The 17,673-nt window shown below is 42.8% G+C and overlaps 1 protein-coding gene across 1 annotated transcript in view; it reads left to right on the forward strand.

Annotated features, from left to right (window-relative positions):
- Positions 1-17,673, forward strand: part of MKNK1 (MAPK interacting serine/threonine kinase 1) — a 150,694-nt gene that overhangs the window by 41,641 nt on the left and 91,380 nt on the right. The window contains exons 4-6 of the mRNA XM_069232736.1: positions 6,285-6,382; positions 14,978-15,057; positions 16,421-16,494. Of these exons, the coding sequence (XP_069088837.1) occupies positions 6,285-6,382; positions 14,978-15,057; positions 16,421-16,494 (252 nt within the window). The remainder of the gene's footprint in view (positions 1-6,284; positions 6,383-14,977; positions 15,058-16,420; positions 16,495-17,673) is intronic.

Below are 17,673 nucleotides of genomic sequence, written 5' to 3' on the forward strand. Positions count from 1 at the left end.
TTGTGACATCTCACTGACCCTGAAAGTCTCCCTAACGACCACCTAGGGTAGGCTGGTGCAGGTTCTCAGCCAACCCAATGGGCATCTGTTACTACTACTACTGCAACAATTAGGCTGATGCTGGGTGGAGGCACTGTCCCTTTTTGAAGCCTTGCTGGATTAACAGGTGAGCTTCTTTAGCCAGCCACCAGGCAGGGCTGCCGATGTTGAGCATATATCGGCTGGCAGACCACGAAAGGCCCCTTCATCCCAAAGTGGCTCCATCTGTGAAATATTTCCTGGCTGGATCTTTTTGCCACCTTTCTACTCCTTTGGGGCATCTCCTGTTTCAACAGGTCAGTCTTGTGCCCAAATCATCGCAATCTGCAGCTTCATGTGATGGTAGGAAACGTTTTTTGTGTAGGGAAAGTCTCCTGGACCCCTTGCAGAGCATTAGCAGATGTGTTATTATTTTTGTCTCGACTGCAGCCAATCTTCGCAATGGACACAGTTAAAGGTTAGAAAGGCTGAAAGGGCAGATGTGTACTTCCCTGTTTTTCTATTCGCCATTTGTGATTACATTTCTGAAGTTTGTCGCATATTGCCTACTAATCCTTTCTTGTCTTAGAGGGACTTTGAGTTGTTCCTCACATTTCTTATGTGGACATCCAGTCCTAAGCACACTTGTTCTCTACATGGCTCCTTTCTCCTTTTCATCAAGACAGCGTCACTTACACAATCGCTTCTGAGTGCATTCCTGGTAAATTAGTGCTAAAGACTAGAGTTGCCTTTCTGCCGCTTATTGTATTTCCCTTTGTGCTCTTCCATTCTCTCCCTGCACCCCTCCAGCCCCACTCCCTTTCTCTTCCCATTGGCTCCCTTCCCCCAGTGTTTTTAACTACACCCCCTGAAAGGCTTCATCGGCAGGATGCCAAGAGAACTAAGTTTGTGGGTGTTTATTCTTTAATATTGACTGCATGGAGTGCCATGATTAGCTTCTCCTGTGATTTGCTGGTGCTGAGGGACAGGCAGTACAGAAAATGACCCTGCATATTAGCTCATCCTAATCATGTGCTAGGCTCTGGATAAGCAGTCTCCTTTAGGTCTGCAAGTCCATTCCACCAGGATTAAAGCCACCACAACTATGTTATCAAGAGGAGGGTATGTAATGAACATCTACAATGCCACAGACATCCGTAAACACAATTACTGCCTTGACAACCTGGTCCGAAGATGGTCATTTTCTGTTCTGACTCCTCAGACACCCCCAAACTTCAGGAGGTACTGCTTTACTACATATTCTAAAGGTGAAGCACTTGCAGTATCCACCAGAACAAGAAGTGTGTGTTGTGTGTATTTATTCTCTCCTAATTCTGTAAAGCTCTTTCTGGTGAGTACTCTGTCCAGAGTTTCCTCACCCACTACCGGTTATGTGAATGCCCATACTTTATAAATGGGTCCTAGGCTAGCGTTCAGCACACTGTACACAGGGGTGGTGCCTATATGTGACTCCACTCTGTCACTTGTGGGGCAGTGCAAGGCCTTTAGAGTTCTATGGCACCACCTGGCTGAGTTTGGGAGCAATTGTTTAACCACGGATTTCCCACTTGTAGAATATTCCCATGCACAAACTAGCTCGGGAATGATTTTAGAGAGCTTACCGAAGTAGGTTATTCCTTCTGGCTCGTCTCAACCACTGTGAATTCAGTGAAATTACTTCAGTTTGGATCTAGGGGTGAAAATGGGAGGATGCCCCAACTTTGATTTTGTAATTTTTCTAGTCTACTAAGATGCTTGTCGCTTTGAATAGATAAGCAAGAACTTTGAGAAGTCAGTCTTTATAACTTGATAAAACTAGTCTCATTGAGATGTGAAATAACTGACCAGTGAGCCTGGCATATACAACTGCTTTCTCCCCTCTTTTGACTTTACTGTGTCACTCACACTAACTCTTCCCAGTCGGCAAACACTGATGCTAGTTCATGTGCTTCCCTACAAAATATTCAAAGCGTAGATCTCTATTGTATAGATCCATATACTGTTATTACTTTTATGTTCTCAATTTGTTGTTAAAAAAAAAAATTCCCGTGGATTCATCCAGGCCTGAACTAGTAGATTGTGACCCTTCTCCACACAAAACGAAGACTAAGCTGCACCACTGGGCATAATAGTGTATTTTTTTTTTTGTTTTTTTTTTTTTGCGGGGGTTACTTGCTTTTGGGGTACTGGTCCATCCGATGTTTTGGTGTTGCATAAGGGTACCCTCCCATGCAGTGATTAAGTGTACTAATGACATTCTGCCAGAATATTTGTATCCTAGAGTAATGCCAGTTCATGGTCAGGAAGCTAGCTTGCCAAGCGCTCTGGGTAACTTATAAATTTGATTAGTGTAAGGTATGTCATGTGAAGATAACAACTAAATCTAAGAATATGTTAATGGGTACACTTTTTAGCCTTTGACACACCTCTTCCCACTGTTTGGTTCACGGCTTATTTGTGGTTGCTGACCATAATGTGGATTTTCGTCTTTTGAGGGCCCTTTGTGTGATGGCCAATAACCTCCTGCATCACCAATGCCAGAGCTGCCGTAGTCTCCAGCAGTGTATGCCATACACTGCTATGCTGGCATATTGCGCGAACTGCCCTGTCCCACTCAGACTTCATGTGCATCCACATATGTGCCAAGCAGGCCATTCAGATATAGGGTACTCAACACTGTACACCCACCCATTTTCCATTACTGAACTGACCTTTTATTCAGTCTTCTTAAAATGCTTAATGCTTCACACCAGCATCTCTGGGGTGTACTGTCAACACTTCATTATTTGGGTGACTGCTTCCTCTTCTAATCCCGCCACACCCCCCCCAAAAAATGAATAGTTATTTAATTCCATATGGGAAAGGACTATGGACCAATACTTCATGAGTAAGGGGTCTTACAGCTGTGCTGTCTCCTGTAGTATAATTCCAGATCTGAGAGATCTAATCTCACACTATGCCATAGAAGCTTCATTGTTGCTAATTTAACCCAACTGCTGTTTCCAGCGCGTATTGGTTGGATCAGCAACTGATGCATCAGTCTCTTGAACAATGAGCAGGGAATGGGGAAGAGTTCCCTGAAAGATATAGGCGCCGCGCTAGGATAGCATGTTCTAAAACTGGATTGAGGTCTTAAGTCCCATTATGACTTGACCTTGTTCAGTTTATAGCTGATGTCGGAGTCCTATGAATTCCCTGATATAAAGCACATGTGCTCCTGTTTTAATCCTGTTCTTGGACAGTGGCGTTCTAACATTCTCAAACTTGCCAGTGGGTAAAGTTTGTGGTTTTTTTTATTTTTTTTTATTTTTTTTTTTTAAGAGCCAGACAACTTACTGCTGCACCAATTGGAATTATACAGCATCGCTAGTGAATTTAGCTGGTCCCATCTACACAAGTGCATCATGAAATGAACAAATCCAAGATTTGTAAAGCGTGGCAAATCACCATTGAAGGTCCCAAGGCACTGAATTGTAGGCAACGGGGAGACTAAAATGATTTGCTCAGAATCACAGGCTGTTGAGCCAACACAGACTAACTTCATTGCTCCTGCTCCGAACTCTGCACCACATGACTTATCTACCCCAGTTGCATACCCCAGTTCTCCAGTGATTGTGAGATTGTTACCCAGATGCCAGCTAGTCGCTCCATTGCGAGCGCAAATAGCGCGCGTACAGGGCATCCACGCCTTTTGCCTCTTCTGATCATTTGAGCAGTGGTCACACTACCTGTCCAGTAGGACTGTGGTTGAGGTGTACAGTAGTCTCGCCCTCATCAAATAACCGGAACTGATCCCAGTGGGATGGCTGTGGTGTGTGTTTTTTTTTTTTCTTACTTTTCAAAGGCTTTTACTCTATCGACTGGAGCAATCTTGTAATGATCAGCCTCTTAGTCGGTCCAGCAGGTGTTGCATGTGGTACAATTCTGCATTAGAATTAATGTACCAACTGTGCCGTATTACGAGAAGCGGACTGTCTTACCCTTTGCTTAATATTTTTGTCTGTTTTGATCATTAAAAGCCTGATGAGGCCATATTTCTTGTCATTAACAGGTTCAGGGATAATTCCGACCATCTCTTGCCGCCTAGTAGCAGGCAGCATTCCCTGGTTGGAATGCCTTCTTGCAGACTTCCAACAGCTGGTCGTCCCATTGACGGTCACACAATCTCTCCACAGAAAACCATAGCTTCCTGGTGTTTTATTTGTCAGCATGCCTTGTATGTGCCTTAGCAATTTGCCTTTAGTGATAGGGTGCAGTTACAAGGGCGTCTGGGGTATTGTCAATATGCATTATAGCAGTGCTTGGAGTCTCGTGTCAGGAGCCGCACAGATTTGTCCCTTTGTGTAGTTGCAATCCATATGTTGTGAATTTGTATTTATCAATCGTTTCCCAAGTGTGTGCTTTTTAAACAAAGCCGATCATTTGTTTGATCGGGATGGGTATGCAGGGCTTTTTCCAGGAGCTTCATGTGGGTTTCCAGCTTCATTGCTTGTCCGAGTTGGCGCTTGGTGCTAAACATTTTGGCTACGCTCTTACCTTAACATGGCCTTTGTTTGCCATTTCACTTCCCAGCTGGCTGTGCTACCCCAGTTTGCACAAAGTATTGATCCTACAAAGTACCCATGTCTGGAACACCTTGTCCAAATGCTTCTACTGTAAATTGGTATTTTTGCTCCGTACCTCTCTCCGTCATATGTTAATATTAAGAGCGAGCGATCATGCAAGAACCTTGGGTGTTAGGCAGGGTTAATATCTTTATAGTGCTGGTCCTTGTTAAGCCATGCTATGCCCAGCCTTCTGTAGGTGCCAGTTGTATGTGACCAGAGTAAGCTCTGTGTGATTTCTCTATCCATCTATTAATCCTACTCCCGTCATCATGACTAGTGGTACTGCACCTTCTGCTATTGACTCTAAAGGGACATCTAGTAACGACCTGCGGCACTGCACCCTTGTGCCACTGATGCCACAGTTAAATATTTAAAGGCCTGTTAGGCCTTAAAATGTGTAATACACTATGCCCACAAGGGACTGATTATATGGCTGCATTGTTCTTTTTTCCTGTGATTGTGTCCTCTGGGAGTGGACTATACAGTTACATGACCATGTTTCTTCTAAATGCTATTTTTAATGTGATGCTCTGTGGGGCTGCTCGGGCAATTAGTCTAATGCCGAGTGTATGAAGGAATGCAGAAACCATTTATTTCTGATAAAGATTTAATGTGCTGCATGGCTAAATATTTTTAAGGTGCCAAAGGTGAGGTTGTCATGATCATTTACAACACCAACAGCTCTAACTCTCGGTAATGCAAGACCTATGGCATTGCAAATGCTTGATATTATTGCTCAGTGGGGGCTAAGGTGAGATGATCACATGCAGGCTGAAACATACTGGACTGCCAAAGAGGGCCTCTATTTTCAGCAAGTGGGGGGGGGGGGGGGGGGGGGTTTGATCCTCTTGCACACCAGGATTTGCACCGCTGTTCACCAAGGCGCCGTGCCACTGGCACCATACGATGCAGGCAGGGGCCCAACAGTGTACAGTGCCTCCGAGAAATGTCCATGCTGTTTACTTCAGAGTACCAGGTCTCATTAATTTTGCACTCTGCTCTTTTCAGCCAGGCCTCGCCCATTGCCAGTGTCCAGCAGGAGTTCTTACACCGCCTCATAGAGGCAGAAACTGCCATATCCCTGTTCCCAAGAAGCAACTAGTGCAGCGGTGCCAGCATCTTTTTTTTGGGGGGAGGGCGGGGGCGGGCGGGGCCTGTGGTTGTAGTCATGGCACCACATGCACCAGGACATGAAAATCTGAAGAGGTATAAGGGAGCTCTCACATAGGGCACACTTAGTAGGACATCTTGTCACAGAGCTTTATTTTTTTTTAAGCATTGTTTTGATGAATTCTGGCTTTAAACGAACAAGAAATAAATCACTATGGAAATTACTTTTTAAATCTGAAAATGCATGCCACAAACGCTTTCGGATGTAAAGCAGCCCCAGACTTGACAGAGCCTTGTTAAAAATGATATTTCTATTTTGTGATTGCATTTTATTTGATTGAATTCCTGGCCAGATAACGAATGTCTTCATAGTTTGAGCTTTCAGCTAAACCAGAAATAAATGACCCACATTTAACTTCAGAAGCTATTTCCCTGACTATTGTACCTGTGACCTTGTTTGTAATGAAAATCTGAAGTCCCTTGACTGTAATTACTGGAATGTCCACAGCTCTCTATGTAGCTTTATCCAGCGCTGCTTTTCTCTCGCAGGCCTGTACAAGCTGACGAACGAGCTTCTCGGCGAAGGTGCCTATGCAAAAGTACAAGGTTGTATCAGTTTGAAGAGTGGCCAAGATTATGCAGTCAAGGTACCATATGCAGTTAACTTATTTAATATGTCTGACATGAGCAGTCCCCCCCCCCCCCCCCCCCCCGCCTTTCTTCCCAAATACGCTGCTCTTGATTCAGTGACTATTTATCAAAGTTTTGGAAGCCTACAGTTTATTTCCTTAAAGATGTGAATAGTGAAGTTTAGTAAAAAATTAGCTGTACTGACTGGGTGTTTCATAGCATTACAATATAAAGCATATTACACTAACTTTTGTAGTTGAGTATTGTTGGGATGGCAAAGTACCTCGCATGGTGATGGGCGTGCACCCCCTACACGCAGTTCCCCAGCTGCAACGATTTCTAGATCCATGGGGCTGATTTTTTTTTTTAATATATTTTTATATTTTTTTTTTATTTCTTATATTGTATACATTATGGACGAACACAGAACATGTGTGGCCATGACATAGGCCTGCCTCTCCAATTAGTCTTCTTGGACCAGGACGGGTGACAAACGCCTCACTCATAGTTGTGAAAGGCTTGAAGTTTGCTGGAGATAAACGGCACAGACATGGTGGTGGCTGCATACAGTGTACAGAACAGTACCATAGGAGTGACCATGTGCCTTTTTTTATTTTTATTTTTTTAACACCTGTGCCACTGGAGTGAGGCCTACAAGCGAACTCGTGTAAATTTCCTTTGCTGTGAGCTTATCTGACCCTAGACTGTAATAGTTAGTATGTAGCGCAGTCCACGTGTGTGTGTGGGGTATGCATGTGGTGGGTGTATGTGTGTGCGCATCTGTAAATGGTACAAAGCACAGACTTGTGGTTTGCTATATTAATGTGAGCTGGGCTGGAGACACACGAAGGAGAGCCAAGCTCTCCTGCACCCTTCAAAAGGTGCTCTTTGATGCAGAGAGAGGTTACTAGCCTGTGCACACTTCAGGAAGGAGATGAGGCTGAAAAGAGAATCCTAAAAAGGTGGGGGGTGTGATGGGATGTAAACTTTTTGATCCACATTTCATTCTGACATCCAGATGTGAAACTCTAGGCACTCCAGTGGCCTGTGTCAGGTTATCAGATGTGTGGTCACATCTGCTGAGATCCTGCTTTCTGGTGGGAGGGCGTGGCAGCAGAGAGGATACTTAAAAAAAGAAGCAGACCCCCAACAAACTTTAGACTTGTGCTCTAAATTACATTGGGTGTCTGGAAAGGGACTATGTGCTCAAGGTTGCGTACATTTTCAATTCGGTAGCCAGACAGGCTGTGCAAGGAAGAGAAGCTCTGCAAGACTTCTACCTGTGACCAGGGCTGGAGGCTCAGGCCTGCCAGTCACCTAGCTGTGAGGTGGAGAGGTACATTGCCCAGGGACATCCAAGACAACCTGCCCCTGGCGCACCTGTGTCTGCCTGATTGCAAAAATGGTGAGCCTTGTGAGGGAGAGCACAGGTGAGAGCAAGGTCCAGTTGGTGAGTGGTACCCTGTAGTGAGGTGTGTGTGTGTGTGTGTGTGTATGGATGGCTGCTGTACTGCTGATCTGGTCCTTGCCTGAGAGCAAGTTCAAGTCTGCTACCCCACATGCCAGTGGGGGGCTGCCGTGAAGTTAGTCTTGGTCATCTGCACTGCTATGTCAGTGATCTGGCTGCTGCCCATTTGCGGTCAGTGATCCTGTGTCAGGGAGCTGCCATGAAGAGGAACCTGCTGTTGTGCTGATAAGGCTGTCACCCTAGTAAGGCATAAGTGTGGTGACCCTATAAGCCGGAGGAGACCACTGTAACAAGACAGGATTGATTGCCATAGTTCAGTACAGGCCACCATGGTGACTCATGTGGCCCTGACTGAGGATATGAACCGGAAGCAATTATGTGGGGAAGAGTAAAGGAAACTTACTGGTGCATCTGCAGAGCACGGAGGACCCCCAGCTTTAGGTCCTGCAGAGCCACATGAGCTACTCGTCTGAGGTAGCTATTGAGCGACTGTCTCATAGACTCTGGTCACACTATCCCTGCTGATGTTGGTAAGACTGCATGAAGGGCCAGAAGGCTGTATGGAAACTTCAGTGCTGAAACTCTTGACTTTTCTGACCGAGCTGGAGTGGGACTCCTGAGACTTTGACTGCTAATGGGGCCTAACCTGAATGTTGCGTATAGTGAATGGGCAATAACCACTAGCACTGGTGAGAGGGAGTGAGACTGTGGTATTCAAAGAGTATTTGACTGGCCAGTCATTCATTGCTGCTATTGCTCATTTTAGAGTTGTGAGCCTGCCCGATACCCTAACCACCGCCACAAACTTAGACTGTTTGACCTGCGCTACCACTGAGTGTTAAGTGATGTAGGGGAACTTGGCACAGTTTGTCTGGATCCATGAGGCCCCAGGACATCTAGAGTAAATGTCTCAGCCCCACAGTTGGGTCTAGTAGCTCCTGCTTGTGCCTTCACCCTCTGAACAGGGTTCTGACCTGTTTATAGCCGTGCTCTCAGGAAGGCATATGGTGATATTTGAGGAACACTGTAGCATTGATTTGGTAATCTGATTCCTGTTCTCACACTATCTGCTCTCCATAAAGTGAACTAGATGGTTTTACAACTAATGTGCCTCGTCATATTTCGTCACACTTGATGGATGGCCCAGTCCTAGTCTGGGACAGATAGCGTAGGAGTAGTGGTAAGTGGGTGATTGGGACACATACTAAGAGTACTGTAGTTACTACCGTGATTAAACAGTACCATGTGGGGCAGGGTATATATAAATTTTGAAAACTTTATCTCTACTGAGTTAGATTATTGGTTCTTGACATAAAAATGGAGGGGAGTTGGCTTAATGCTACATATGACGGTACCAATATCCTGCCCATCCGTAGAATTAAGTGCTTCTCCTCACATTAGAGGGCATATCTCATGTCTGATGGCCCCGGATTATTGAGGAATTGATTATTGCCCTTTTTAAACCAGAAGTCTGGCGTAACCGACTTTTACATTGAGGAAGTAATTGCACATTTTATCCACGAATAGGGATGTGTTGATGCACTCTATTGTCAGAATTGCTCATGTACGCCAGACCTTCACAACAACCGATCTAGTTAACAAACCTGACCTACGTGGATTTTTTTTGTTTTTGTTTTTTGTTTTCAATTTATTTTACATTCATTTTTGGGAACCTCCTTTAAACAAATCAACTCCGTTTTAAAGACCTCTTTTAAAGAGTCTCTGGCTGATAATGGAGTTTAATTGAGGATTTCTTTGGCTTTGCTTGTAGGTCAGAGTAAATTGAAATAAACATCTAAATCTTTGAATATCGGGATGAAAGTGTAAGGGTGACTACTCGTCCACTGACATCACGTTAGTGATTGTATTTTTATATACTCCTTTCTTATCCCAGCCCCATCCGATTGCCTTTCCCACGCACTTTGTTTCTCTTTTTTGTGGTTACGGTTTTGGAACAGTCTAATGTAGTATATAACGCCAGATAAAGTCTGTTTCATTAAGCAGGAATGAAATGCAAGCTGATTTATTGTCCTGTATCTAGTCAGTTGAGTCACTTGTCAGATATGTAGTGTGGTACTCTGTTTGCATTGTGCAAAGTGATAGTGCAGATGGTGAAAGTGCTTTACAAATCGTGGGCAGTCTTAGTTAATTCTGAACTACTTCCACTTAACAATGGATGGTGCTCCAATCTCTTTTGCTTCACATTATAAAAACGGACTTCCTTCTACCTCCTGGCTTCACCTCCAATTTATGACACATTTACTTGTATTCTGCTAACTATGGTAGTACTAGTAAGGATGTTAGTGCTCGTGGGCTCTTAAACTGTCTCTTTAGATTGGCTAAGTTTAATTAGCAGATTTCCATAAAGAACAAAGTATTAATCCAATCCCTTTTACATAGTAAACTGTGTTGCAGCAATGCCTTGCTTGAGTCTCCCCCAACAGTCCTTTGTGCTTGGGCAAAATTATGCAACCTCCACAAGCACGAACGGAACACATACTTTCGACATTCTCTGCATTTTTGCTCCCACACTTCTGGGTTATTTAGTTTTTCATAAACTAAATGGAGATTCATTTGTAATACTTTTTCTGAATGACTGTTCCAGGGAACCACTGCTGTCAAATTCTAATGTTAACATTCCCCCTGCTAGAACATCTCACCCAAAAGTTGCACGTTGTACCACTTAACCTCAGAACACTTGACTGAAAATCCTTGCACTTTACACGGTTTATTCCGTTTTGGAGCTGAAGTATCTTGAGCATGCATAATCGGATATAAAACTTCTCATACTGTTTAGGGATGTGGCTTAAATGACAGTGGTGCCAAGGAAACGGTTTTGCATTCAAGGGAATGGTGGTGGCAGTCTTTTTTTTTTTTTTTTTTTTTTTTTGGTGGTCCTAGGTTTGTCCACCATAAAGTGCATCTTCTCTCCTTTGTTTATGACAAAGGTCCGAAATTGATCTCTTGCATACCTTCACCCCTAGTCGTTTTTTTCATATTTACTGCTTGTTACTACAGGTTCCGTAAATTGTATCAGTTCTCCTTGCTTACAAATACTTTGCCACCCTGCCCCTAAATCATGTGCATTTCTCTTCTGACTGCACTGCTATTTCAAGATGTTTCTACACTGACAGTTCTAACCCGTTCTCAGCTTCCAGCCTTTGCATGACACCAGCACTGCCATCCGCAGTTTGCATTCTAAACAATCTGAAGAGTTAGTGTTCATCCCCTGTACGTGGTTTGCCATGGTGTCCAGGGCTGCTTAGGCCAGAGTGCAGCCAGTTGAGGCATATCCTTAATTGAGTGTTGGCAAAGAGTATCACTTGCTTCTCAACTACATCTGTCACTTATTACTTGACGTGAACCAAGACTCCGTCTCTTGTCTTCAACATTCTGTTCTGTAAACCTGACTTGCAGATGTACTTCAAAGACCCCACTCCCGTTGTTTTCTTTTCAGTGGCCCTAGCAACACGATATAAAAGAATGGATAGGTAGTACGAGCTTGAATCAAGTTGAAGATGCTCCTACTGGGCCACCATAGTCTTTGCTCGCACACTTTCTCGTCCCACCACCTTCTTTAACCGGCTGGTCTAATACATGGGATTAAATCTAGATTTTGTTTAACACCTTGTTCCTACAATACATGCAATAGTAGCACTTTAAAAACGGTTAAAAGGGCATGCATTTTCTTTCATCAGTAATCCGCACACCTTGACTACCCAAGCTTGAGTTACAATAATGCTACTTTCTCAAAGTGCACCATGCTACGGGCATAAATACAGTGGAATTGTGTGTTGTGTAACACAGTGCAAGGGCATTAACACAGATTGTTAATAAAAATTAAAAAAAAGCATGAATAAGGGCATTAACCACTTATGCCGCATGGCTTTAGCTTTTGTGCAAAAAGAGTAAAGTGCATTGTGTCCCGGCCCCATGTGCACATTTGGAAAACTCACTATTTTCAGTGTCTGTAGTAAACTTTGAGTACAGCAGGGAGAGAACCTGGTCTAAATTTAAGATGTAAATTTTCTTGTACCCACTGTTGAATACAATCCAGGTAACACTCCTCTATGGAATTGTTTTACTAAAAATTAACTAGCAATCAATTGTGATGTCTCCTTAGGCTTCGCCATAGTCTCGTGCTAATAGGTGCAATATGCCTGTTTCACTTGTGCAACTGCATCAGGGCAGATCCTTGAATAGTTATTCCAAAGATCGTGGACTCAAATTTTTTTTTTTTTACACCTTTATTGCCCATGCATTATTATAAGAAACCTTTCCCTACAAAGATACCTCTGGTATAGTTTAAATACACTTCCCCATAACGGTTTCTATTCTGGTGTAGCCAATACAGTCACATGACACACCAATGATATTGGAGATGGGTCTGACGTGTCAAGGGCTTGACTGTTAACCACAGGTAATTTCCATAGAGGGCGATTACTTTGATCATTATCTTGGGTTGTGTGGAATTGATGCATATGCCTTGTCTTGCAATATTCTTCAAAATCAGCCAGAGGTCGGAGCATACCTTTTCTGCGTGAATCACTATGCCCTCACCAAAAAGAACTATTAATACTTTTTTTTTTTAATGCACAACGTCTGTACATTAGGATTCTTGATGGAGGTGAGTTCTGACATTAATTAGAGCTTAAATAATCTAGGACACTCGGCTGGTGAACGCCTGTGGGAAGTGTCACTTCATTCCCCAGCTACCTAATATCGAACACTTGCATTGGTGTCCGTTTGTACAGTTTTGGAGGCTTATAGCAATACCGTTTCAATTTCTAGTCTTTGAAGACCTCGCCACAGTTTAGATCGGGCTTCTCCTACGAGTAGCTCGTGAGCTACTGGCAGCTCACTGGCTCCCTGAAAGTACCTCTCCTGCATGCAGCCAACCTACTAAATTTGGAGCTTTTGATTTGTTGAATTAATATGAGAAATTGAGAAGCATCTATTCTGAATGAAAGCTTATGCTCATAGTGATGTCTTAAGAAAAATAAATTTCCAAAATATACTTAAAGCTGATATTTGCATGATAAATCATGCAGTGTTGGTCTTGTTACAAATACTATTCACGTCGTGCTAGTGGCATTGCAGCTGTGGCTGTCAAGTAAAACTTGCTTAGAGGCATTGCAAATTAATAAAGCCTTTAAAAAAATTAATACTGCTTTCGAATCTAGTGGATGCATTGGGGTAGCCCCTATCCATAACATTGCATAGTGTGGTCATGAATGTAATCATGTTTGCGCTGGGCACTATTTCAACACTAATAGTAGCGCAGGATGATTTTCATTGAACATAAGTAGCTCTTAGTGCAGAAAAGATTGGAGACATCTAGTTTAGATCTATCAAATGCTGATTTTAAATCTATGAAAGACCGGTGCTAGGGCACTTTAAATATTCATATATTTAACGACCGGATTGCTTAGTCTATTGTACCAATTCATTTATGGAAACCAGTTGGGAGAAGCAATGTGGGCTGGTATCTTTATCAGATCTGCAGTAACACCCAGCGACAGGCTTTACCCTCAGCACCTAAAAACAATATTGGTCTGATTAATTGCCACTACTTAAGAACACTAGAAAATATCTCCAGTCTACTTCCTTAGCGCCACGAATTTGGAATAGAGGTGGATGCCGTTACGGTGTTAAACTAGTGCCAAACCATCTGCCCATAGTTTGAGATCATCTGATACAAATCTATTAGTTCAAAATCTGTCCGTGGTGCACTAAGCTTCTGGGATAATGTAGCTTTCTATTTAAAGTCAGAAAAATGTTAGTGTCAATTGTCAAGATGTTATCCTCGGCAATAGTGGGGGCATGTATGGGCTCACATGGCATGTTACCAGCTTTACCCATCAATCCGCACTAATATGATGCGCCTGCTTGTTTGTTTCCTCCTTCGGTTGCCTTGGAAACAATTGCCAAGATTCTTTTAGAATCTTTCTCTGCAGCTGTCAGTCTAAACATCCTACCAGATAGCTTTTTTATTTGTACACTTTTTTTTTTTAATTGGGGATTTATATTCTATTAAAGTGCTAAAATATTATTTTTTTAGATAAAGCAGCGATGACAGATTTGAGCATTAGATAACTTTTTTTTATTTTTATGTATGCAGGTGATTTCTTAACCAATTGTATCCCTCTAGAATGACTCTAGACTTCATGCTCAGCAATGAAAATAGTAATTAGTTGCTCTATCAGTTTAATTGATGATAACCCCTCCTTTAGGATTTTCCTGTCCTGTACTTTCATCTTCTCCACCCACTCCCTTCATGCAGTGATAGTGGGTGTCTGTTTAAACCAAGACATCGTTGCCACCTTGTGGGCTGCTCCCAGGAATATAAACTTTTCTACCTGGCAAGTTACCCCACCACACTTAAAACACCCAATGCTTCTGCACGTGGTTTATAGGCTCCTATGGAAAATTCCTCGGTTCACAGTATTCATCTCGCCTCCTAGATCTGCATTCACCTCAGACTACTTGAAAGATCCTAGGGCGAGAACTGTCAAAGTTCTCCATCTTTCGCTTCTCCTAACCTTTTCCTCAAACCCACTGCAGCGACCTTCAGAACCACACCCAGACCGACCCATTTACCACCTGGTATATGCTACAAGTAACTTTCCTAAAAAGTGACGTGGATGATAAAACTAACAGCAGTGTTTCCGACCTTTGCCAACTTGAATGTGATAAAATGGCCTGGAACGATTAACCTTTCTGCTGCACTATAGCAGGTGCTTACTTCAAGGTCGGTCTCGGACTACTTGGCCAATAGATAAACGCTAGTATAACGGATCTTAACTTTTAAAAGTAGGGCCAAGTTCCTGTTGCTCGAACACCCTAGGTTTGTTGCCTGCGAGTTTAAGTAGCACGACTTTGGTGGCTGTTTCCATTCATCTAAATCCTTGTCCTTTTGCTTTCACGTTGTACAAAGTCTAATTTAAATCTGCAAGTTTCACATCCTACTGATGCAGCTGCGTTCTGGAAGTGTGGTAGTCATTTGTTTTTTGGAGTCCCGTAGTGGTTTGCTTTAATTGTTAGTAATTGCTTAGTTTCAGCATTTTGTTACATGCCCATTTACCTCCAACCTGACCCATCCAGCCTTTGAAATACTTGAGTATTTTATTTCTTTTCTATACAGATTATTGAGAAGAATACTGGGCATAGCCGGGGCAGAGTGTTTCGTGAAGTAGAAACGCTGTACCAGTGCCAGGGAAACAAGTGAGTATTGTAAACTGATTTTTCATTGGCGGTTATCCCTGTGTTATAACACTGGTTGGCGGCAGTCGCCTTGGCAGGCACTGGCAGATGTGATGTCAGTCGCTGAAGAGCAAGTCCCACTGCAGTCCTTTCTTCCTATTAAGAAATGATGAACACCAGCTTGTTTGGGCCCCAAGCTATTTCTCCACTCTGCTCCCACATTTGCTTCAGGTCTATATATTGTTTAATGCACCACCATTGTTCCAGAATGGCACTCTGTAATCCTTTGCTCTGATTGATAGTTTCTGCTGTAATGGTTTGCACACATTGGCACCAGAGTTTCTTGGTTGGGGTTGAAACTACTATTCCTGTTTATCTAGCTCTTGTGTTGGATTATTATTGTCTTAACTTCATCCACTTCTGCAACCCTGTTCTTCTCTAGTTCTAGGTGGGCAGAGAGGCTTTCACTTATCACCATTTCAGGGCAAAGCAATAAAAGTGATGAATTGTGAAATGTGGTTCTTATTTAACATGAGCATGTGAGGTTTAACTCCATGCCTCTCCCTCCTGTTCCCCTCACAAAATATCTTCAGACTAGTGTTACCCCATGATTCCTGTCTAGCGGTTACCTTGTTCCCAGTGTAACCTTCAGTTTATGGAGCATTCTGGGTCTTCTAGTATTGGTTTAAAGATGGCTTCGCAGGTCCTCTTAGATTATCTTTTGGTCCAAGGTTGAAATCTCGACAGGGCCAACCTTTTACCTTTCCACTCTTTCTGCAGTTCTGTTAAATTGGCTAATATAAATCCTTTTCTTCCACTTCTTAGATGGTAAGTGCTATATTTGTGCTATCATATTTTTATATTGATACTTCTGGAAATTGCAACCTCTTGTGGAGGTAGATAACACTAAAACAATTGGTTTCTATTAGAAATATGTACTCTTACTGTGGGCACGGAGGCTTCAGATGATATGCAAGGCTGCTACCTTTCGTGATGTGTACCTTAGTTTTTTTTTTTATGTTCTTTAAAAGATACTGTATGACAATTGCACTCTTGGTTCTGGTATGTCTTTTGCTTGCTTAGGACTGAATACCAGAATGATTACTCCCCGACCTAAATTACAGAACCCCATATCCCAAAGGACATTTCAATATCCTTTAATGAATGTTGGCTCCTTCTTGGAGGTTTTTTTAAAATTTGTTTTCAAATCTATTTTGTTACTGATCCTCCTTTCATGATGTTGGTCAACTACAGCTGCATATGCCTTGTCATTTCCTCAAATACAGGTCTGAATCTTTCACTTCTATTTTGTTATTGCTTTGCTGTTTAGTTGCCAATAATGCAGTCACCCAAATGTTTCTAATCCTACTTTCATCTATTTTAGGAATATTTTGGAGTTGATAGAATTTTTTGAAGACGAAAACCGGTTTTATCTAGTGTTCGAGAAATTACGTGGAGGTACAGTACACATTAGAAGCATTAAATCTACGCCAGAGATGAGTGCTCCTGCATGCAGTCTTTAGTTTCTGAAGGCACGTTTTGGGATTGTGTCAGGGAGAGTAAAATAAGATGGTGAGAATCATTATCTGTTGATTGGGCAAATTTACTTTAGTGTAAAGATTTATTTAGTTCCTTTAACTTCCTTTCTAGGTTTGACTGTTAATCTACACTTGCGAGGAGGGATAATATTTGACAGGGGACAGTTTAACTGCCTAAAATTATGGTTAAACAGCCGATTATACTGTGATATTGAACAACCCTAATGGTGGGTTTTGGTGTAAATTGGTTCCACTTTAATTTGTTTTGTGGGGGATTTCTTTTTTTTTCACTGTCCAGGGAAGATAAATGGGACAAATGTGTGAGGACCTCTTGACCACGAAGACTTTCACTAAAGACTTTGATTCAAATGTGTACACTTGTCAGCAAAATCAGATCAGCTAAATAGCACTACGAGGGGCCCTTTTCAAGGCCACAACTCCCCAGTATGAAATAGTGACTAGCCCACCTGTAATGTACTAGAAAGAATATTCTGAAGCAGTTGAGACCCAGGGGTCCCTCTTCAGGCACTCCTAAGATATCTTCTATTACAAGTAAAGCAACGGATCCTTCTTTGCACTGGTATTTGAAGTGCATCCAATGCTAATAAATCTTTCCGTGGGGCAGATGGTGGTCACAGGAGTGTAACTGACCACCTGCAGTGGATACCTACGCATATCTGGGGAGTACTCTACAGCAGTGGTTCACAACCTTTTGACTTCTGTGGACCACCACTTTATCATTACTGGAACCTGGGGACCCCCCCACTGAGTCATTACTGAAAGGTGGGGACCTAATCTGGTAATATTTAGTTTTCTAAGCAGTCGTAACCCCCTGAGGATGCTTTGCGGACCCCCAGGGGTCCCCAGACCACAGGTTGGGAACCACTGCTCTATAGTAATTATTTTGAGTAGACTACTGAAGCACCAGTTGTGAACTATACCTCTGAAGAGGTAGTGACTAGTTGTACTTGGGTCTGGAAAAATATCCAAGATGGGGACAGTGATGGGAGCTTCTTCTCTATTCTCACCCAGGATATTCATATCTGGGGGGGGAAGTGGGGGGGTGCCTTCGCATTAATTGATGTCAGACTGACCTTTT

Source organism: Pleurodeles waltl, chromosome 4_2 (assembly GCF_031143425.1).
Source record: "Pleurodeles waltl isolate 20211129_DDA chromosome 4_2, aPleWal1.hap1.20221129, whole genome shotgun sequence".
NCBI lineage: Eukaryota > Metazoa > Chordata > Amphibia > Caudata > Salamandridae > Pleurodeles > Pleurodeles waltl.